Source organism: Rhinoraja longicauda, chromosome 8 (assembly GCF_053455715.1).
Source record: "Rhinoraja longicauda isolate Sanriku21f chromosome 8, sRhiLon1.1, whole genome shotgun sequence".
NCBI lineage: Eukaryota > Metazoa > Chordata > Chondrichthyes > Rajiformes > Arhynchobatidae > Rhinoraja > Rhinoraja longicauda.
In genome coordinates, this window is record NC_135960.1 from 55,029,828 (window position 1) to 55,052,360 (window position 22,533).

The following is a 22,533-nucleotide window of genomic DNA, read 5'->3' on the forward strand; positions in this document are numbered from 1 at the left end:
TGCTGCCTGTCCCGCTGATTTACTCCAGCAATTTGTGTCTATTTTGCTAGTTTTACTTGTCAGTTTAGGTTCATTGCTCTACCTCTGAGCACCACAAAACTAAAACAGGTACTTCAGTGTAATATTGAGGGATTACAGCTTTTCAAGGAATATTCTTAAACTGAGGTCTATATGCCTCCTCAAATAGAGTTGAAAGAGAGTAAGGGAGTTTTTCCCTCGTCTCATGGCCAACATTTTTCTCCTCGATTACCATTAAGGGTCATAAATTTATAACAGTTTATGGGAATATTGTGCTTTTTCTATGTTACTTCTATGACTACTTTAAAAAAGTATTTCAATCACTGAAAGGAAGCATGCAGCGACAGCAGGCAGTGAAGAAAGCTAATGGCACGTTGGCCTTCATAACAAGAGGAGTTGAGTATAGGAGCAGAGGTCCTTCTGCAGTTGTACAGGAGCCTGGTGAGACAACACCTGGAGTATTGTGTGCAGTTTTGATCTACAAATTTGAGGAAGGAAATTTTTGCTATTGAGGGAGTGCACCATAGGTTCACGAGGTTAATTGAGACTGTCAAATGTTGAAAGAATGGAGCAACTGGGCTTCTATACACTGGAATTTAGAAGGATAAAAGGGAATCTTATTGAAACATATAAGATCGTTAAGGGATTGGACACGCGAGTGGCAAGAGACATGTTCCCGATGTTGGGGGAGTCCAGAGCCAGGGGCCACTGTTTAAGAATAAGGGGTAGGCCATTTAGAACGGAGAAGAGGAAAAACATTTTCGCCCAGAGAGTTGTGAATCTGTGGAATTCTCTGCCTCAGAAGGCAGTGGACGCCGATTCTCTGGATGCTTTCAAGAGAGAGTTAGATAGAGCTCTTAAAGATAGTGAAGGGATATGAGAAGGCAGGAATGGGGTACTTTGTGGATGATCAGCCATGATCATAGTGAATGGCGGTGCTAGCTCGAAGGGCCGAATGGCCTACTCCTGCACCTATTGTCTATTGTCAATGCACCTTAAGAAATCCTGAGTCAGTGAAAGCTGCCAAAACGCCAAACAATTGTGTGTTTTATGAATGATTTCCTGGTTTTATAACTTAGCAGTACCAAATGCTTAATTAGTCAATTAATACAAATAACACATTCAACATGATGAAATCTGCCCATTTGCTCTTCCCAGTTTTTTTCACAAAATACCAATCAAGATGGCTGCATAAAATAAAATAATTAATGACCTCATATTTATTGGAATAGATTTTGTAAACATTTTGTTATTCAGTTTTAACATAAGCAAATGTAGAAATATTTCAATTATGTGTTTCAGGCACATTCAATCGAGTTACAGTTTAACTATGTTAGAAAACAAAACGTACCTGTCACAGTCAGTTTTGCAGTTGTTTTCTTGCCTTCAATTTCAGCAGTATAATCTCCTTCATCATCAAATGTTGATTTATTGATAACAAGAATCTGCTTCTTTCCATCTGAGACTAAATCATACTTTTCACCACTCTTAAGTATGTCACTGCCTTTCATCCACAGAATTTTGGGAATCTCCTTGTTAAGTATGCACTCGAACCTTGCCTGACGTTTCTCTGGAACAGTCACGTCTTTCAATGGTGTCATAAAGTCAACTTCTATTTCTGTGAACATATTATCAGTTAAAGTTAAATTAAGGAAAACAAACTGGTCAGTTCAATTTTTGTGAAAATCCTTCACTCTTTGTCATCACAAAGAAAACTTTGAGTTCAACAGAGATCGTCATTGGTTACCTTTTACTCTCAAATAAGCAATGGATGTGGCATTGCGGGCCTTGAAGACAACTTCACCAGCTTGATCCAGTTTGACTTCATGAAGGATCAAAAAGCGTTTATTACCATCTGATTTTATTTCACAAGTCTGTAAAATAAAGATCACAATTTATTGTTTTGATAAGTGGACTATGCCCTCAAATGAACATTTTTCGCAATAATGTTTGAGGATTTGGAAAAAAACTTACAGGTGATGGACGCAGAATCTCTCCCTTCAGCTTCCACTCAACTGGAACATCCTGAGAAATCTCTGTTTCAAAGGTCGCTGTTTCTTTCTCATAAACCTCCACACTTTGTAGTTCTGCAAGTATGTCTATCTCTCGTTCTATAAGTGCATAAAATATATATTTTCTTCATTAAAGTAGAAAGCTAATATCAGACCAAAAAATGTAAAAGATTTTCATGAGTTCCCGACTTACAAAATCATCACCAAGCTGTATTAGGGGGATATCAGGACAGATAACTAAATGCAGGAGATTAAATATACAGAGCAGGTGAAGTCTGAATATCTGTGGTAACCACAGCTGAGTTAATGTTTGAAGCAAATGGTAAAAGATGTTGCAGTCAGGAGACACGGTCTTAACATAACAAAGCTTCAGACAATGCTGTGCAGAGGCCTCATTCGCGATATCACTGGAGTGAAACTTTGACATCCACCAAAACACAAAAATTAATTCAACAATTTTACATTTGATTAATTTTCATCGTTTAAAGCAAAATAATGAAAGAAAATTTTCTTCATCCCCATACTGCAGGTCAGATCTGATGCAGGGGCATCACAATAAGGCTGGGTTCTGCTGCTGAATTCTATCTGGGGCGCAGCTACAGAAGCAGTGACATTTGTTACACTGTATGTCTCCAATGACTCACAGCAGATCTGGAGGACTTGTTTCACTTCAAACAGCTTAAGCAGCACAAGACCTTTGGACCTAGTCATCAGCTGAGGATAGAGTCTGGATAGAGGCCTGATGCTGAAACTCGTTAGGATCATCGCCTGTCTCCAAACACGACTTCTACTATAGAGACGATGAGTGAAAGGCCACTGTGTATTTACCTGAGTGACAAAGTCAGCTCATCCCAGATGTTCAACAATGGACTATTACAGGGCTCAATACTTGCACCTATACATTTCAATGGCTCAACAAGTAACATGCTATCAACAGAGTTATGCACATTATATAAGTGCTTGACCTTGTTTTAATGACATAAGTGGCTACTGAGAATGACACTACTGTGTCCTATCTGAACAGGGACCGAAGGATTATGAAGGAATATTAATGGAATTAGAGAATGAAGTTAAAACCCATAGAAACAATAGTCATTATTGTTAATGTTTATTGTTCAAAACTGTGCTGCCAACTAAATTTTTAATTCAACAACAATGTGAGAAATGAAACACCAAAGTTGGAATATAGTTAGAAATGATTGATTCTAGGTGTTCTCACAATTGAATTTGGAACCCCGGGCACGTCACTCCATCAACTGAAACATAGGCATAGCTCCTGTTCCTTGTTTCGACAGGTGAGAATCCACTGGTTCAAGGTGGTAGCTCATTACCACCTTTTCAAAAGTAGTTAGGGATGCCCAATTAATGCTAACCATACCAACCATTACCAAATGAATTGACATGTAAAAACAAGTGGAATTAACAATATTGATTAAAAACTATGGCAAAATGAATAAAAATTTTGGAACCTCCAATTATTATTAACATGAATATAACCAGTAATGGCAGAGCAAGTACATCTCATATTTCTGCAAGTAACAGACTTACCATCAACTGTCAGATTAGCTGAAGAAGCCTGTCCTTCCACTTCCACTGTGTATTCACCAATATCATCAGGAGTTGCATTCTTCACAGTGAGAGTAAGAATTTTACCCACTTTCTTAATTTCAATTCTTTCATTGGGTTCCATTGGAATCTCCTGATCACCTTTGAACCATTTGATATTTGGTGTGTCTTTAGCAATTACACATTCAAAGACAGCAGTTTCCTTTTGCTTGACTCGTTGATCCCGAACAGGTTTTACAAACCATTTCCTGACAATCTCTGGAATTTTTTTTAAAAAACAAATTGAAATTAGTTCTCAAATTGCTTGTTTCTTATTGCTTAGTTTTGTGAAAGGAGAGAAGTTTTAGCCAGAGGGTGGTGAATCTGTGGGATTCATTGCCACAGACGGCTGTGGAGGCCAAGTTATTGGGTGTTTTTAAAGCAGAGATTGATAGATTTTTGATTAGTAAGGGTGTCAAAGGTTACAGGAAGGCACGAGAATGGGATTGACAGGGAAAAATAGATCAGCTATGATTGAATGGTGGAGTAGACTCAATGGTATGAATGGCCTAATTCAACTCCTGTGTTTTATAGTCTTATAATCATCCATCTGGCTGAGTTTTCCAGCAGTTCTGCATTTGTTTCATCCAACTCTACTAACCTTGCACATTAACTTTTACTTCACAACTTATGTTTGCAGTCTCAACTGAATACACTCCAGCATCTTCAAAGTCAGAACTCGAGATAGTAATGGAGCGCTGCAACCCGATGACACTAATTGAATATTTGGTCTCTGTTTCATCAATCGGTACACCATCCTTCTTCCAAACCACAGGTTTGTCTTTAGTCAGCTCACAGGTCAGATATAGGGGCTGTCCTTTGAAGATAGTGGTTTCTTCTTCCAATGTTTTAAAGAAGGCCACTGGTACTTCTAAAATTGTTAGGAAAATAGAAAATAATCAAAAAATGTGCAATGTCTTCAAATGCCTTTTATAATGACTAATCTTTCAAGCTTAGTGATTTTGACTGCATAGACTGGTACTAATAATGAAACTAAAAGGAAAAGTATGTAATGGACTAGATTAGCTTAATAACAATTCCAGCAGGATTCTTAAATTGCAGCTATTATAACATAATGAACACTTGTTTTTGGCTTGTGTCATGCAATACACCTGAGACAGGAATGAAAAATACCTTTGACAGTTAGCTTTGCTGTGGATGTCTTTTCTTGCTTGCCAAGATGGCCTACACAGGTATATTCACCCATATCTGAAAGCTGAACATCAATGATATTCAACTTTCTATCCTTGCCATCAGAGGTGAATTTGTGTTTTGGACCTTCTCTTATAGTGCTCCCATCCTTCATCCATGTTGTTAATGCTGTTGATGGTGAAATCAGGCATTCGAATATAGCAGAAGAGCCTATTGACTCTGCTTCTTCCAGCACAACATCTTGTAACTCTTTGACAAATTTCAGCTGGACTGCTTTAAGTTGGAACCCTGCAAATGGCGGTTCCTCTGAAGGTGGCCTCCCTCCACCAGGTTTAAGTGGCTTCTTGTCTCCGTCTCCAGGTGATGGTGTCTTTCTCGCTAAAATTCAGAGTTGGATATAAATATAATGGATTTTATTGGGGTTTTTTGCATGCTTATGAAGAGGGTTTTATTTGAACCTAACATTTGGATGCCATGTGTCACTTTCAGTTGATAAATTTGATGACAATCTATGCCGAGCAATGAAATTAACTAGCTAACATGGGACCAAGCTCCGGAAATTTGCTCACCATTCAAAGTCTATGCATTCCATCATGCGATAATGATTTCAGATGGCAAGATTTGAATCACACGCATCCATTATAATTTCAGCTTGAATAGATTTGCAATCATAGACTTCAGATATTATTGATTAATCTTGAATAGTAACAATTCTGTATAGTCCACAACACTGCATTTTCCACATATTAAGAGGAAGACACATGCATTAAAGTACCAAATATAATATTGTGCTATCAATCTAATTGTCAGCATGGATTATTTTTTTGCTTACTTTTAGGGAAGGTCTTCCCCCATCAACCTTAATTGCAGCAGCTGTGCAGCAATACATTACTTATGCTCAAGTAAGTTGGGTTAGTTGAGTTCCACATGTTACTTTATGGAGCTACAGGCATGTTACAGGAGGGCAGTACATGCAAAATTAAACAAGTTGTTATTCAGTTTGCTCAGCCACTTTGTAAGTGGAAGGTCACACAAATGATTTGACATTAAATTCTAAAATAACATTAATATGGTAGAGTAATTAATTTTGTTTATTCTGATGTAAATTAAATGTAAATAGGGTGCCTAGAAAAGCATTAGAATTTATCGATATAGTACATTGAATCAGTATTGCATATACAGAATGCGCACTTGATGTTTTGTGGTGCTTGAGAAACAAATATGAATGTTTACAATCAGGCATGGATTTTTATTGTGACTAAGTGCAACAGCCCATCTCACCTCGTAATAAGCCTCTTCCCTTGCTGGCTTCTTCAACTGGTGCCTTAGCATCTGTAGTGAGATAGTAACATAATTATCAGTGCATCATTACTGTCTCACAAGTCAATAATTGTAAAGTTTCTCTCATAATTAGGGGGTAAAATGATGAGGCTAAAAAAGTGTATTGCATTTAAATACAGAATATATTTATATATCATACACAATATATATAACATATATTATGTATGAAAGTATAAATGTCACACAATTTTTTTAAAAAAATGATACTTTCATTGCTATAATTTACTAAACGAAGGTGTAGTCATGCGACCAGAGGAGAATTAACATGAAAAAGATGTATTAGGTTAGAATGAGAGAAATATAAAACCATATGATTTGAATGGTTTATCGAAGTCTTTGCCTTACGAAATATAATGAAATGATTTTAATTAATTCATAATCCTGTTAATAGCAACATTAAAGCAATTTAAGACAATTTATCCTTGGGAGCCATCAGACTATGTGGACAAAACATAAGCCACAGACATGAATTTACACTTAACATTTGACAGCCACAATACATCATGCACATAAACACAACTCGCATTGCCAGGAGAAACAAATATGTTTAACAAAGATGAACACACACAACATAAAGGAACATTTATCCATTTTTCAAAGCACAAGATGTGAAAAATCAGTTTGCTAGGTGTGCAGCAGTCCTCTCACCTCGTCGTCCATAAGGCTTTGAAGGAGTCTCAACTGCACCTTCATACAATTCTTCATCATCTTCACACTCCCAATCAGCTGATGAGCCACCTTCCTCCTCTTCAGTTAATTCCCATTCCCAGTCTTCTTTGCCCTGTAATTCTTCTATTGACATTTCTTCTGATTCTATTTCATAGTCTTCTGATGATGATATTCTTTCAGACGGAAGTGTTTTCATCTGTATTATCTCCTGCTCTTTATCTGTAGGACTCTCTTTGTCAGCTTTAAGATGTGCAGCATCTCTGGGAGTGAATATTTTCTTTACAGGAATTTGCTGCGGCTTTTCTTCAGCTGCAGCTTCCCTTGAGGGAACCTTCTTTAATTCTAGATGATCTTTTTGATCTTCCAAAACTGGAGTTTTTCTCTTTACAGTTTTATGATGTACTGTATCAGACAAATCTCTGGGAGTCAGTACTTTCTTCATTGGTATTTTATGTTGCTTTTCTTCCACAGCAATACCTTTCGAATATACCTTCTTAATTTCAATATGATCTTTCTCTGCTTCTGACACTGGAGTTTTTCCCTTTCCAGATTTATAATGTACTGTATCTGACAAATCCCTGGGAGTCAGTACTTTCTTGATTGGTATTTGATGCGGTTTTTCTTCTGCTGCAGCTTCCCTTGAGGGAACCTTTTTAAATTCTATATGAGCTTCTTGTTCTTTCAAAACTGGAATTTTTTCCTTTCCAGTTTTATAATGTACACTATCAGATGTATCTCTGGGAGTCAGTACTTTCTTCACTGGTATTTTCTGTGGCTTTTCTTCCACAACAACACCTTTTGAAGAGATCTTTATTTCAATATGATCTTTCCCTGCTTCTGACACTGGGACATTTTCCTTTCCAGTTTTAAGGTGTGGAATATCATGTATATCTCTTGGGGTCAATACTTTCTTCACCGGTTTTTTCTGTAGCTTTTCTTCTCCAATATTTTTTGCTGGGACTTTCTTCAGCTCTACGCGATCCTGTGGTTCCTCCTGTAAAACTGTTTTTTTCTTTTTGTCAATTTTAGTATCTGCAACTGATTTTTCATCTTTAGAATCTGCTGTAAGCTTTTTTGTCAATTTGTCAATCTTTTGTGGTTCTTTTTCACCTAATGACTTTCCTCTTAAGCAAATATCTTTCAGGTGGACCATTTCTTGTTCCTCTTTTGTAATAGGAAATTTCCCTTCACTAATTCTTAAAGGAATTTCATCATCTTTTTCTTCACAGGGAAATGTTTTAGGAATTACCTCTGCAGTGAATTCAGGTACTTGTTCTGATGCAGGTGTTTCTAAAACGATCTCCCTGGATACTCCCCCAATTGGAAAAACATCTATATGTTTCACTATTTCTTTTTTAGGAGATGGTTCACTTCTTATTTTGGGAATACCAATTTTTGTGAGATTAGGTGTTTTTGTTTTCTCCCCAATAGGCTGAGGAAGTGTACTACTTATTTTCAATGTCTCATGCTTTTCTTCTTCTTCCTTTACTACAAAGAATTTACTAGGCTTTGTCAATGGTGGGGTCCTCTCCTTCTCTGTATCAGGAACTTCAGCCTGCCTTATTAATTTTTTCCCCCTATCTACTATCTTTACAGAAGCTGCTTCCGATCTAGTTACAAACATGGATTTCTCTTCATTTTTTCCAGCTTTAGGAACATCACCATTTTCCAGAATTATTTGTTTGTCTATATCTTTTTCATCAATGCATCTTTCATTAAGTTGCATTGACACACCATGTTTTTCTTTTAATGCTTCTTTTGTAGGAGTTATCTCAAACTTTTTGAATTGTACCTTATCTGCTTCTTCCTCTTGTCTGGGGATATAATCGATTTTCTTAGATTGTGCAACTGGTTCTTTATCCACTTCCTTGAGTGCTACCTTACTCATTATTTTTGGTAATATGTTCAAAGTTTCATCCTTTATAATAGAGATTTTCCCTTTATCTTTGTCTATTTTATGAATCTCATCAACCGCCTGTATAACTACTTCTCTTTTTATTTCTATCTCTTGTAAAATGATACCTGTTTTTTTTGGCAAGGTATAACATTCATCAGCTTCAATTTCTTTAGGGCTTTCAGTAGATCTCCTGAGTTTTAACCCTATGTCTTTGTCATCTTCTTTATGAGATCTTGCTTCTTCATCTTTCTCTTTCTCAGGAACCTTACTACGTTTCTTCAAAACTGAAATTTCTATATCTTCTATTTCTTTTGGAATTTGGACTGCAGGTTTTAGTTTCAAAGATGACTTGGATTGTTCTGCGGCTATAAAGGTTTCATATTCAATTTAGTGACAAATCAACAAAGACTTTTGCAATCCCCTAAAAGAATAGTCTAACATCAAAACAGTCTCCAAACCACACTGGTTCACCAAATAAAAACAGACCATGAAATCTCTCCATACTCAACAGAATTTCAAAATGAACACATTAACAGAAAGAATCACAAGACAAGTTACATAAATTGTAACTACTTAAATGGACTGAAGAGACAATTTGATACAACTAGTACACAACATTTAGGATCCAGAGGAAATCTATATAATTTTAGTTTCACACAAAATTGAACAAAGATTGTACAACAACATAATATAGTAGAATATTTTAAAGTTTAAATACGATAAGGTTTGAGAAATTGTACCTTTAAGAGGTTTCCTGACTGGTCCTGGTGCACTGATGGGAAGTGTAGTAATAGGCACTTCTTCAGTTTCTGTCACTTTGAAAATAATAAACAATAATTTTATTAACCTGAAAGTCAAATCTTAAAATACGATATTATGTGGAAATGTGACCATACTATTAATAATAGCATTAAAAAAATTGTATGCATCCCATTGGATTACTCATTATAATTCTGAAAGAATTATGTTGTGTTTCATTTTCCTTCTATTTAAATCACATTAAAGTTATACACCTTATTAAATATCTCCGATAACTACTTGCCAAAATTTTCAAAGAAGTGATCACATAGATTGAATTTCAAAATTATCATTTAATATTTTCATTTATGATTACATTTCATAACTAATTAGATTCCAAAAATATCTCCAGGTGGTAAAATGAAAATGAGGGAAGTTAAGTTAATGAAAAAATAAGAGGAACAAGCAACATTAATCGAGCAATGAAATGATGAATTGAAAGAAGCATGAACAACAGCAAATGAGGAAATATGATGAAATGTAGAATGTTGGATGGATTTTGCACCAGTGATACAAGATGATGAGTGACACTCATTTGTATACCTTCCTCTGGTTCCAAATCTTGTTTCACTGGAGCAGTGACTAAATCAGCTTTAGGTTCAATCTTCTCGGCAACTGTAGTCACTTCAAAACAAGTGTTTAGTTTTTATGTATATGATCTAAATCACGAACAATATTAACTCCAAGTAACTGGACAAGTCTAATACTCAGTTATAAAAATAATTTGGAAACATTGTTAATAAAGGTCAGTTGAATGTCCATTTCTTAATCTTGTTAGGAAAATTTTAAAAGGAACATTTGAGTGTTAATTATTTATATATTTTTAATATTCACACACAGGCAAAGATAATAGCTAAAATAATGGCAAATATATAACTATAAAAATATGGCTGATGAAAAATCTGCCAAAAATCTATATCAACCATTATAAGCTTGTTTGGGCAAGAAATAAGAGAATTACTATCGAATCTTACTTGCTACACATTTTTATCTGGTTAATCTCTAATTTTGGCCTTTACAAGCCAATGACTACATTTTACTCTGATGGCTGGTAAGAAACCTTATATCCAGTAATAATTGGAGAACCTGTACTTTGATGCCATTAACCGACATTAGTTTTGGGAAGCATTCCTAAAATGCTTAAAGTTGTAAACTATACTCCATATTAAATATCAATAATAAGATGTAAATCAAGACAAGAAAGAAGAGATCCAGGGCAACTAGAAAACATTTGAAATTTGGCTGATAATGGACATAAAATTATTGCAACAAACTGCGTGCCTTGCAAGGAACGTCCCTAAAAATCAACATTCAACATTTCCTATTCACTTCCATTGATCGTGAAATGCAGCAGCTGCCTTTAAACAGTCTTCTAATAAAGTAATTCGATACCTTTCTGTGTAATAATTTGCATCTTTACTGGAGGTGCAACTTCAGTAAGTTTTTCATGCGGAATCTTCTTATCAGCATCAATAATTCTACTGGGTAATATTTTCTTGGCAACTTCAACAACTTCATCATGTAAAATCTTCACTGTGGACTCAACTTCATCAGTTAAAATTATCTCATCAGCTTCATGTAAAATCTTCTCATCAATTTCAATTATTTCTTCAGGGAACATGATCTTGTCCACCTGAATAGTTTCTTCAAGTAAAATCAATTCATCAGGCTCCGCACTTTCCTCATAGTAAACGGTTTCACCAACTTTGATAATTTCTTCACTTAAAATATCTTCATCAGTCTCAACACCGTCCTTGGGTAAAATGATGTCATCAACCTGATTAGTTCCTCTGTATGGAATTCTTTTGTTGGACTCAATAATTTCTTCACTATAAATAATTTTGTCAACTTCTATAGGTTCTTCATGTACCCCTTTCTTGAAAGCTTCAGAGAGTTTGAGGAAAAAGTTTCATAATTTTAGTTCAAAGTTTAAAAATTGGGTGGAAAGAATATAAAACCAACAAACCTTACCACATAAAATGAGGTATTATTTTTTATAAAAATGGACACAAATATCAAGACATAAAAATTAAAAATAGACAAAACCGTCACATAGATAAGACTAACACCAAAACAATAAAAATACAAGAAACAGGAAAGATCATGATGAAAAGGGTTAAAAAATGGAAATGGAATACACTAGTTATTGAATGAAATCCATGGAACATTGAGGTTATTATCAGTATCACATGTGGCAAGATCATTTAGATGAAGGAACTGTTACTTCAGTACCTTTTACTGAAATAATCTTGTGTTCTGCAAAGGTGATTGGAGCAACTTTTTCAGGCATAGGTTTTCTGGCAACTTCAAACATTTAAAGACACAGTTAGACATTATTCAAACTAATCTAAGCTACATTCAAGATTATTTTTATCAGCAAATCATAATAGTAACAATGATATATGTATCTCCCAAAATGAAAGAGCAAAATTATATAGAATTCACAAAACTGAAAGAGGTCATTTGGCTCATAGCTCTATTATGATGCCAATCCATATTTAAACCTTTTCTTCTCCTAATCCCATCTGCATCAATCCACTACACCACTAACTTACCAACAATGTTAACAACAACATTTGTGACTATCTCATATTTATATCATATAGTGTTTGATTCTCTTACTAATATAAATATAAATATTTTCCCTACATCTACCTTATCAAACCCTTCAGAAATATGGAATACAATGATTTAATTTTAGTTTTTGAAACTTTGATACCCTGTTTTAAAGCGGAACCATGCACTGGATTCCAATGTGCAGTCTATCGGTTTCTTTATAACTTTACCTATAGTCATCTGCTTTTTAATTTAATTCTATTGAAATTAAACAATGTGTTTCTTATGACTCAGTGGCTATTTTTCTTAATCATTTGAAAAGTGGCTCGGGGCATTTCCTATTTTAAAGCTACTATAAAAAATGTATGTTAGTTCTCAAACTTATACATTTACATTTATTCCATTTTTACAATGCGTCATGATATTTCGAAACATAATAACACAATAATAAGACCGACAGGGTAGACATAAAATACATGACTATAAGTATACAGATTAAGTCAAACAGCCCAGCATTGCGCTGGTAGGACTAAAAGAATAGTAATCCAAAGAAGTGAAGTTCTGAGGTAGATTATTAAGAGAAGATTCCTCTGTCACCACACCATCACTCCCCCCCTCCCCCCCCCCCACCCTACCACTTCACTGAAAAAAAAGTGAAATATGCAATTTAATTCTGAGGCTCAAAGCAGCACTTGTGCATCAAGGCAGGCCTTTCCAATTTTTCAAGACAGACTCTACTATTTTTCTGCAGTCAATCACATTAAACACCAGCAGAAATTCAGCATCCACTGGTTGTGCACAAAGAAGAATTTAAAAGATATTATTCATTTAATGCTTTTGAAATTTGGTTCGATTGAAGATAATGGAAGTGAATTTCCAAAGTGAAATACAGCGCACACATGGATGAATTTCTACCTTTATTTCATTCTCATTCTATATTTCCCATAATCAGAAAATATGTTATACCAAAATGACAGAGAACACAATTAGCACAACATATATATAACTGCTTCTCCAACTGTTTTTAAATCATTTAAAAAGACTGCATTTTCTTTTTTTAAAAGAAAATCTTATTTAGCATTAATAAAACGTTGATAAAGCTGATGATTAAATGAACAATTAGTAAGCATCGGGAAAGTATATTTTGGAATATATATTTAAAATACAATGGTTTAGCACAATTCAATAATATATAATGTTTTAAGAATGCAGTACAGTATGATTTTTTGCCTATAAACCTATAAATATCACTACATTTCTAAAAATGCCAAGAAATTCTACAGGCATGGAAAAGGACATATAGATCCTTAAGTCTGTTCTGCCAATCAATATCTTATTTTTGTATATTTTTTAGTTCTAATCATTTTCCCAAATGATTAATTCATTTGGTTGATTAATTCAATTTGTTTCTTAGGCCTTCAAATTTGAATGTATTCATCGGGTTTTTTGAGATGAGATTCATATAATCAATAAATACATTCTGAAAAAAATCTCAAAGCAGCTATTATATAGTTTGTGATAAAGGTAAACATGTAATAAACATTTTAAGACAACGAAAGTGCACATTTACACAACATTACTGACATGTAAACAAAAGAATAATTTCTACAAGCCAGCCAAGCACTGGTGAAGTCCAGAGTAGAAAAAGAGCATTTATATTAGCTGGTTCTGTACCTTCTTTAGCCTTTTCTGGAATGAGTTGGGCTGTTCTTGAAACAGTGATAAGCGCAGGTTCAGCCTTCTTGACAATTTCAGGCTCTTCAAATATCATAAATTTTCAAATTGAGTATTCAGTAAGATAAACAAATATAGGCAAAAAACCAAACAAACAAATATAGACAACAGAATAAACAAACAAACAAATAGAAAAATAAATTGATTAGTACAACCTGGAATAGCTGACATTTAGATTTGAGAGAACATTATAATTATTTACAAATAATTTCAGCGTGTCAGACAGCACCTCTGGAGAAAAGGAAGAGGTGATGTTTCAGATCGAGACCCTTCTTGACCTGAAATGTCACCTCTTCCTTTTCTCCAGAGGTGCTGTCTGACCCGCTGAGTTACTCCAGCTTTTTGTGTCTATTTTTGGTTTAAACTAGCATCTGTAGTTCTTTCCTACACATTATAATTATTTATATTTGGAAATGTTTTTAAAATTTGAAAATAATTTTCACAAAACAGGCTTGTCTTATAACTTAATAATATTTAGAAAATCCAACACACAAATCTGAAGGATTGAAGGTAGACATTTTCTCTTCACTCCTGCAACCGTGTTTCACATTGAAAATGCACAGAATGAATGGAAAAAATATACCCCTCAGATCCAACGTCAAACAAGGTTGGAACAGTTTTCATCCAATTCTTGGTAACCATTGTACCTCAGGGCAGAACTCTCATTTATTACTGGTAAATTGTTAATCTATCCAGAATTTACAAAATAATTCTTGTGATTTTAATTTTGAAATTAAGATCATTAGATCTGGAAGCTGATTATTAGTGCAAGAAATTAAAAATTCTAGTCTAGAATAGTCTAGTCTAAAATGCTCTAGTCTAGAGCATGGATATTCATCCATGTCACATAATATCTGTGTAGGATCCTTGTCTACCTGCACTCACCTGCTCTGGATGTGGAGGGCTGATCTCACAGACCCTCTGCACCTGAGAGTTGGACAAGGAGATCCAAATGATGAATAGGTCTCAATCAGTTTAGACCTGCAGCCTAGCTTCCACAACCTCCTTGACAAGGTTTGGCAGAAGGCAAAGTTATGGTGGAGCTTTGCTTTGTGTCAAAGTTCTCAAACATTATTACAATTTTTAGATACCACTGATATTCGAAGACATTTAACGACAATTAATATTGATGTAAGTAATTAAAACTGATAGTAACATATTAAAGAATATTGTTAATTAAACACATAAAAGCACAAAAACAAAGCAAAAGTAAGAGTCAAGCAATTGCTCTGAGAAATGCTCGTGTGAAATATGAGTAAAAATTATCTTTGAAAAGAAGACAAAACGAGGAGTGAAATCAGCCATCTGTATAATTGGTGCTCAACAGTGCTCTGTTTTGTGTGCCTGTGGTAGTTTAGTTTTGCCCCACTTTCTTGGTGTGTTGATTTACCTTCTTCTGGTTCAGGTTTCTCAACTTGTAGAACAGATACAGGCTTAACTTCTTCAGCGACTGGTTTCTTCGGAATCTCAGCAACTTTCAAAACACATATTATATATTTTAATTTAAATGATAAAAAAAGCAAGATTTAACAAAATAGAAATTCACACTGTACACCACAAAGCACGGACACCACAAAGCATGCACAATACACCTCCAAGATTGACTTTTACACCTATTCAAATAAGAAACTGAGTTTCATTGTAAATTGTGAACATCTCATAATTTTTCCATTATTTGCAATTCCCTTGATTGTGCATGAGGGTTTATAACAATATTAATTTATAAATATATCAAAAGAGACAAGGACAGAGAATAGAATTAATAATTAGAAAGTAGCAAGGTACTTATTTGTTACATAATATTTTTAGCATTTAAACCGACAAAAAGATATCTACCTTTTTCTGGAGTAACCTCTTTCTTCAGTTTCAATGGTTCAGGAGTTGGCTTCTTAGGAACTTCGGGCACTTCAAGAAATAATACATTTTAAGATTATATGGATCTATTATAACCATATGTACCAATAAAACAAGCTAAAATAGCACAAACAATGAGGCAGTACTATTCAGCGCCTAATATTTACTCTTCTCCAAAAAACAAACTGGATGAAAAATTGCTAACTGGGGTTATGGAGAATATGGTACATGGTTACCTTGCAAACAACAAGCTTAACCAGTCCAAAAACAGTATTAGCAGGAGAGGTAAGATTTGTGAACTTAGAAAAGAGTTAACCTTTCAGGTTAATTAATTTTTAATCAATAAATTGTTCAATGATAATTGTTCAATTGAATTTATAACAATAATAACACATAGTTCAAAATTGTCAAAGACATAGAACATAATTAATAATTAAAAAAACAGCAAAATACCTACTTCTCACAAAGTATTTTTTTAGCAGTTAAATCAGCAAAAGAAACCTACCTTTCTCTGGAGTAACTTCTTTCTTTGGTTTCAATGGTTCATGAGCTGGCTTCTTAGGAACCTCAGGCACTTCAAGGTAATTTAGAATGTTGAGATTAAGTACAACTATATAATCTATATTATTATTATTATTATTATTATTATATCACTAAAACTCTGATCTTGTATATATATATGTATATATCTGAGATTTGGTTCTGAAAATACAGCCAAGACGGTAAACAATAGTGCCACAATTTCAGCACCACCTTAATCACCATTGTCCTGGCAACCTCTTCCCTTTCCTCTCCCCCCTCGCCCGTACCCGGCTGGTCGGCTCATCGTTCCCCTCCGTCTCCCATCACCGGACTACAACCCCCAGCAGGCAGCTTCTTCTCCTCCTCCTCCCACGTCCCCACCAGCGCCCGCTTCAACCGACGGCATTGTCGACGACTCAAACAAAAATGGTGGCTGCTCTCCTTCTTCTCCTCCTCCTCCCACTTCGCCATCTTGTGTGCGCCTCCTGCTGCCACGTTGCCCACCATGAGGTGTAGTCCCAGCTCCCGCCCGGCCCCAGCGCGCCAGAGTGGGGGTGGGGGGAGGGGAGTGGGGGTGTGGGGGTGTGGGGGAGTGGGGGGAGGGGTGGGGGGAGTGGGGGTGAGGGGAGAGGGGGGGAGTGAGCGTGGGGGGGAGGTGGAATGGAGTAGGTAAGTGGGGGGGAAGGAGAGGGGATGGAGTAGGTGAGAGGGGGGAGTGGATCGGAGAGGGAGCTAGACCAATGCAAAAAAAGAAGCATTTATTTTAAAGAAAAAATGCGATTTTCATTGAGATTTATTTAATTTTTTTTTAAAAGCCATTTATTTAAAAGAAAAAACGCAATCCTCCCACGTGGGGTCGTTTGATTGGCTCCGACCTCCCGCTCGACGCCCAATTGGTCCGGGTCCCATGTGGGAGGAGTTTGCTCTGATTGGTCACTGCCTCTTCCCGCTCAAAGCGGGCTGGTTGTCCGCTGGGTCTTCTTCCCGCTCAAAGCAACAGTCTGCTGAATGAGGGTACAGTCTCGAGGATCTCCAAGGAAGAATTTTCACGATAAAAGGCCACGTTAAAGATAAGATGTATTTTATTTTTTCATTTAGATTGCTTTTATTTTTTTTAAAAGCCATTTATTTTAAAGAAAAAACGCGATTTTCATGGAGATCAATTTTTTTTTTTAAACGCCATTTAATTTATAGAAAAAACGTGATTTTCATTGAGATTTGTTTTTGTTTTTTTAAAACGCCATTTATTTTAAAACGCGTTTTCCATTAAAATATGGTTTATTTTTCTAAAAAAAGCCAATTATTATAAAGGAAAAAACCCATTTTCATCGAGATTTATTTCATTAAAAAAAAAAAACGCCATTTAATTCAAAGAAAAAATGCTATTTTCATTGAGATTTATTTCATTTCTAAAACAAACGCCATTTTTTTTTTTTTTTAAACGCGATTTTCCCATGACACAATGGGAACCCAACGAGGTTTGGACCCAACGGGTGCACCCTTTACTAGTTTCTATCTATATATTACTAAAACTCTCTGTTTGTTTGTGTGTATATTAATTGTATATTATTTGGGGCTTGACACAGCCAAAGCGGTACACGATAGTGCAACAATTTTAGGTCCACCGCACTCACCATTGTCCTGGGGTTTCAATAAATGTTTTATATAAAAATAATCCACTTTTTAATCTTTCAAAATGTGAGGGTGGGGGGGGGGGGGGGGGGCAGTGGAGGGGGAGTGGGGGGGAAGGGGAGAGGGGAGTGTGGGGGGGCGTGTGGGGAGAGAGTGGTGGTGGGGGGAGTAGGGCTGAGTAGTGGGGGTGGGGGGAGTGGGGGTGGGGGAGGGGTGGGGGTGGTAGGGTAGGGGTGGGTGGGTGTTTGGGTGGGGGGAGTGGGGCAGGGGAGGGTGCTACACCGATGCAGGAAAGGCTCTGACTGCAGCGCTGGCGGCACGGGGCTGTGAGAGGCACCCTTTCCCCTTCTCTTTCGCACCTCGCCCGCCTACGGCCCCGGGACACAGTCCCCGCGCAGGAGGGGAGTGGGGTGGAGGGGGAGAGGAGGGGGGAGTGGGGGTGAGGGGGATAGTGAGGGTGGGGGGAGGGGAGTGGGGGTGGTGGAAGGTGAGAGGAGAGGAGATGGAGTGGCTGAGTGGGGGGGAAGCAGGGGGGATGGAGTGGGTGAGAAGGAGTGGGTGAGTGTGGGAGAATTTGGGGGAACGGTGGGGGAGGGAGGATGGAGTGAGGGGGGGGGGTGGGCAGTGGAAGTGGGGGAGGGAAGGGTGCTACACCAATGCAGGAGAGCTTTGGATCCAACGGATGGCTGTCGCATTCTCGCGTGCGAGGTTCGGGGAGGGTTGCCATTCTGGGTTCAGCTCTAGCGTGTGCACAGTTGGGGGTGGGTTGCCATGTTGTCTTCAGCTCCGACGCGTGCGCAGTTGGGGGATGGTTGCCATTTTGTGTTCAGCTCCGACCTCATGTTCAACGCCTGATTGGCCCGCGTCCCACGTAGGGGAGTTCCGGCGGCCCCCACTCTGATTGGTCACCGGCGCGTCCTGATTTGCTCCTGCCGCGTCCTGATTTGCTCCTGCTGCTCACCCCCATGTGGAGTCCATTAATTGGCTACAACCTCCCGCTCGACGGCCGATTAGCCTGGTTCCCGAAGTCAGGTCGAAAGGTCTTTAGCATGTGACGTCAGAATGGGACCCGCACGACTTTAAGAGATGAGCTCACTCTCCCCCCCCCCCACCCACCCAACCCCCGGTCTTCAGCGTGTGATGTCACAATGGGACCTACATGACTTTAAGAAATGCGCTCCCTCCCCCCACACCGGAGGACCAGCGGGAGAACCGCAGCCCGTCCCGCCATGCCTTGCGCCTGACCTTCCTCCCGTGGTGCAGCGTGGTGCCAGACGTGGAAGCAGAAGGTCTAAAAAGATGGCCGTTGCCACCGTCGATCAGCGCTGCCTCTCCGCTCTCCGTCGTTCCCCGCAGCTCGCCGAAGAACAGCGCGCAACGCACGGGCCAGGGCCCGGGGGATGTTCCCCGCTCGCAAACGAGTGCACGCATCGGTAGGATTGATGGGCACAAGTCAGCGGATCGCCGGGCACAAGTCAGGGGATCGCCAACGGGTCCGCGCCCCCGCAGTTGTTGAGATGGGATGGGGTGGGTGAGTGGGGAGAACAATTTCCATTTTTAAAAAAACTTTTTAAAAAAGGGGAGTGGAGGGGAAGGGGGGTGGGGGAAGTAGGGGTGGGATGGAGGAGGGAGTGAGGAGGGGGGTGTGGGGGGAGGGGAGTGGGGGGGAGGGTGCTAGACCAATGCAGGAGAGGTTTTGGGGAGTTTTAAGGGGGTTGAGGGGGTGATGGAGTGGGTGGGGGGATGAGGGGAGATGGAGTGGGTGAGGGGGGGAGGAGGGGGGATAAGGGGAGTTGAGGGGGGTTTGGTAGGTGAGGAGTGGGGAAGGGGAGAGTGCTAGACCAATGCAGGAGAGGCTTTGGGTCCCCGGCTCGCTCTGGCTGCAGCATTGGCGGCATGGGGCCAAGGTGAGTGGCACCCTCTACCCTCCTCTGTCCCCCCTCGCCCACCTAAAACGGTCTTCTTCAGTTGGCGAGGGTTGCCGGGCCCGCAGGATCGTCAGTTGGGGGAGGGTTGCCCTAGGATAGCCCGCAGGAGAGATTCGGACCCAACGGGTGCACCTCAGTCTAGTTATAACTAAAAGCACCAATAACAAATAAAAAGAACACAAATATACGTGACAGATTAAACGTCAAAAACCAGAAAAAGATGTTGGCCACACTGACCATGCAATTCTAAATAATCCAGACATTTATTTTCCTAGCATATCTCCAGACCATCTAAAGATTTGTAATACCCTTAATTGTGGAATATAGTTCATAACAATAATAACACTGTTTGAATATATCAAAACAGACAAGGACAGAATTAATAGAAAGGAACTTATACATTAGTAGAAAGGTACATATCTCTCACACCATATTTCTAGTATTTAAATCAATGAAAAGATATTTACCTTTTTCAGGAGTAACCTCTTTCTTTGGTTTTAATGGTTCAGGAGTTGGCTTCTTAGGAACTGCAGGCACTTCAAGAAATATTATATTTTAAGATTAAATGCAACTATTATAAACCTAAAATTATAACCAATATAACAAGTAAAGAGAGCATAAATATAGTGACAGGGAATCGTGATAGCTAGTACTTGGTATTATCCTGTACTTGAGGAGGAACTAACTAACCACGGAGAAGTGTGCAGAAAATGTAACATTGTTAATTTATGCTCATTCATGACTTTACGGAAATAGATTAAAATTGTCGAAAACCAGAAAAAGACATTGGCCATACTGACCATTCTTTCTGATCAACTCCAATCACCTCAATTTTACTCAACTATTCATGTGCTGCACATCAGACTTGGTAAGGTCACAGACACAAGTCAAGTTTGAATATGCTGGTAGCTGTTCCATTATGAAAGTTGCATCAATGAAACATACTCCAGCTTACGCACTGCAACACACTCCTCTCTCTTGCAGGAAGTGGCAACATAAAAGACAGGTGTCAGAATTAAATTGATGAGAGAAAGCATGCATATTTATTTCAACCCCCATAGAAATGACAATGCTAACTTCACTAGAGAAAATGGTGAGATGAATCTCCCACAATGTTCTGGACAATGCCATGTTCATAACTCTTTATTACCAAAGTCAACAAAATCAAGATTGTCCTTGTGCTATTTTGTTACTGAAATTCTGCTTAAAATATCATCTGGTACCTGGAGTTAAAGTTCCAAATAGGGAAATAAGAAAAAAATGGTCTTTTGAAATCAGTGAAGTCATGATCCCATGATCAGTGAAGGGATCCCAATGATCCCTGTTCATTGGACAGGGATCAATCTGGGTATTTTTTGAAAAACCCCCATTGCCATCAAATTATAATCAGCCAATAGGATAATCCTGACATTTATTTTCCTACCGTGTCTCCAGCCCTACTAAAGATTGTTTATACCCTTGATTGTTCAATAGCATTTATTATAATAAGAACACATAAATATATATAAACAGACAAGGACACAGAATAGAATTAATAATTAAAAGGTAGAAAGATACTAATTTAGAGTCATAAAGTCAACGAATCTACAGTATAGAAACAGGGCCTTCGGCCCAACTTGCTCACACCGGCAAACATGTTCCATCTACACTGGTCCAACCTGCCTGTATTTGGCCCATCTATATACTAAAACTCTTGTTTGTTTGTTTGTTTCTGAACTACAGCCAAACCGGTACATGATAACCTGACAATTTTAGGCCCATCTTATTCACCGTCGTCTCGTTGGTGCTAATGGAAGAAGTTTCATTGAAATTGCTGTTATATTTTAAAAGTTGTTCATATTTTAAAGTTTAAATCTATCTCCTAGGGAGGGAGGGATGGAGGGAAGGGGGGATGGAGATGGGGAGGGAAGGAGGGTGGGAGGGGAGGAGGGGGAGGGGGCGGAGGGAGGGGGGTTAAGGTGGGTTGAGGGGGATGGAGTGGGAAGGTGGGGAAGGGAAGGGAGGGGGAGGTGGAGGGAGGGGGGTGGAGGGACAAGGGGGGTTGAGGGGGGTGGAGTGGGGGGAGGGGGGGGAAGTGGGGGAGGCGGAGGGTGTCATGGTGGTGGGGGAGAGGAGAGGGGGTGTGTGGAAGGGGAGAGGGGAGTGGGGGGTAGAGGTGGGGGGAGTAGGGATGGGGGGGGAGAAGGCGAAGGGGGAGTGGGGGGTTGGGTTTGTGGGGGAGGGGGGAGTGGGAGAGGGGAGGGTGCTAGACCAATGCAGGAGAGGTTTTGGGGAGTTTTAAGGCGGTTGAGGGTGGGATGGAGTGGGTGAGTGGGTAGGGGGGAGAGGGGAGATGAGGAGGGATTGAGTAGGGGAGGGGAGGGTACTAGACCAATGCAGGAGAGTCTTTGGGTCCCTGGCTCGCTCTGGCTGCAACGTTGGCGGCGCTGGGCTAAGGTGAGTGGCACTCTCTCCCCTTCCCTGGCCCTCCTCGCCCGCCCACGGCCCCGGGAGATATTCCCCGCCCGGCAACGGACTTCGCCAGTTGGAAAGGGCTGCCAGTCCCGCAGGATAGTCAGTTGGGGGGAGGGTTGCTCCAGGAGAGCCCGCAGGAGAGATTTGGACACAACGGGTCCATTTCAGTCTAGTTATAACTAAAAGCACCAATAGCAAATAAAAAGAAGACAAATATATAGGACTAAAAAGTGTGATATCCAGTACTTGTTATTCTCCAGTACTGGAGGAGAACTGACTAACCACCGAGAACGAGTTTGTAAGAAATGTAACATTGTTAATCTATGCTCATTCATTACTTTATGGGCAACAGATTAAACTT

At 38.8% G+C, this 22,533-nt stretch overlaps 1 protein-coding gene across 1 annotated transcript in view; it reads right to left on the reverse strand.

The window, feature by feature from the left end:
- ttn.2 (titin, tandem duplicate 2) overlaps window positions 1-22,533 on the reverse strand; it is a 314,983-nt gene that overhangs the window by 115,122 nt on the left and 177,328 nt on the right. The window contains exons 151-167 of the mRNA XM_078404016.1: window positions 20,186-20,254; window positions 16,142-16,210; window positions 15,619-15,687; window positions 15,173-15,256; window positions 13,723-13,806; window positions 11,725-11,796; window positions 10,885-11,376; window positions 10,036-10,116; window positions 9,435-9,509; window positions 6,777-9,059; window positions 6,069-6,119; window positions 4,770-5,165; window positions 4,237-4,506; window positions 3,579-3,854; window positions 1,993-2,129; window positions 1,766-1,892; window positions 1,370-1,636 (exon numbers count right to left, since the gene is read on the reverse strand). Coding sequence (XP_078260142.1) covers window positions 1,370-1,636; window positions 1,766-1,892; window positions 1,993-2,129; window positions 3,579-3,854; window positions 4,237-4,506; window positions 4,770-5,165; window positions 6,069-6,119; window positions 6,777-9,059; window positions 9,435-9,509; window positions 10,036-10,116; window positions 10,885-11,376; window positions 11,725-11,796; window positions 13,723-13,806; window positions 15,173-15,256; window positions 15,619-15,687; window positions 16,142-16,210; window positions 20,186-20,254 — 4,902 coding nt within the window. The remainder of the gene's footprint in view (window positions 1-1,369; window positions 1,637-1,765; window positions 1,893-1,992; window positions 2,130-3,578; window positions 3,855-4,236; window positions 4,507-4,769; window positions 5,166-6,068; window positions 6,120-6,776; window positions 9,060-9,434; window positions 9,510-10,035; window positions 10,117-10,884; window positions 11,377-11,724; window positions 11,797-13,722; window positions 13,807-15,172; window positions 15,257-15,618; window positions 15,688-16,141; window positions 16,211-20,185; window positions 20,255-22,533) is intronic.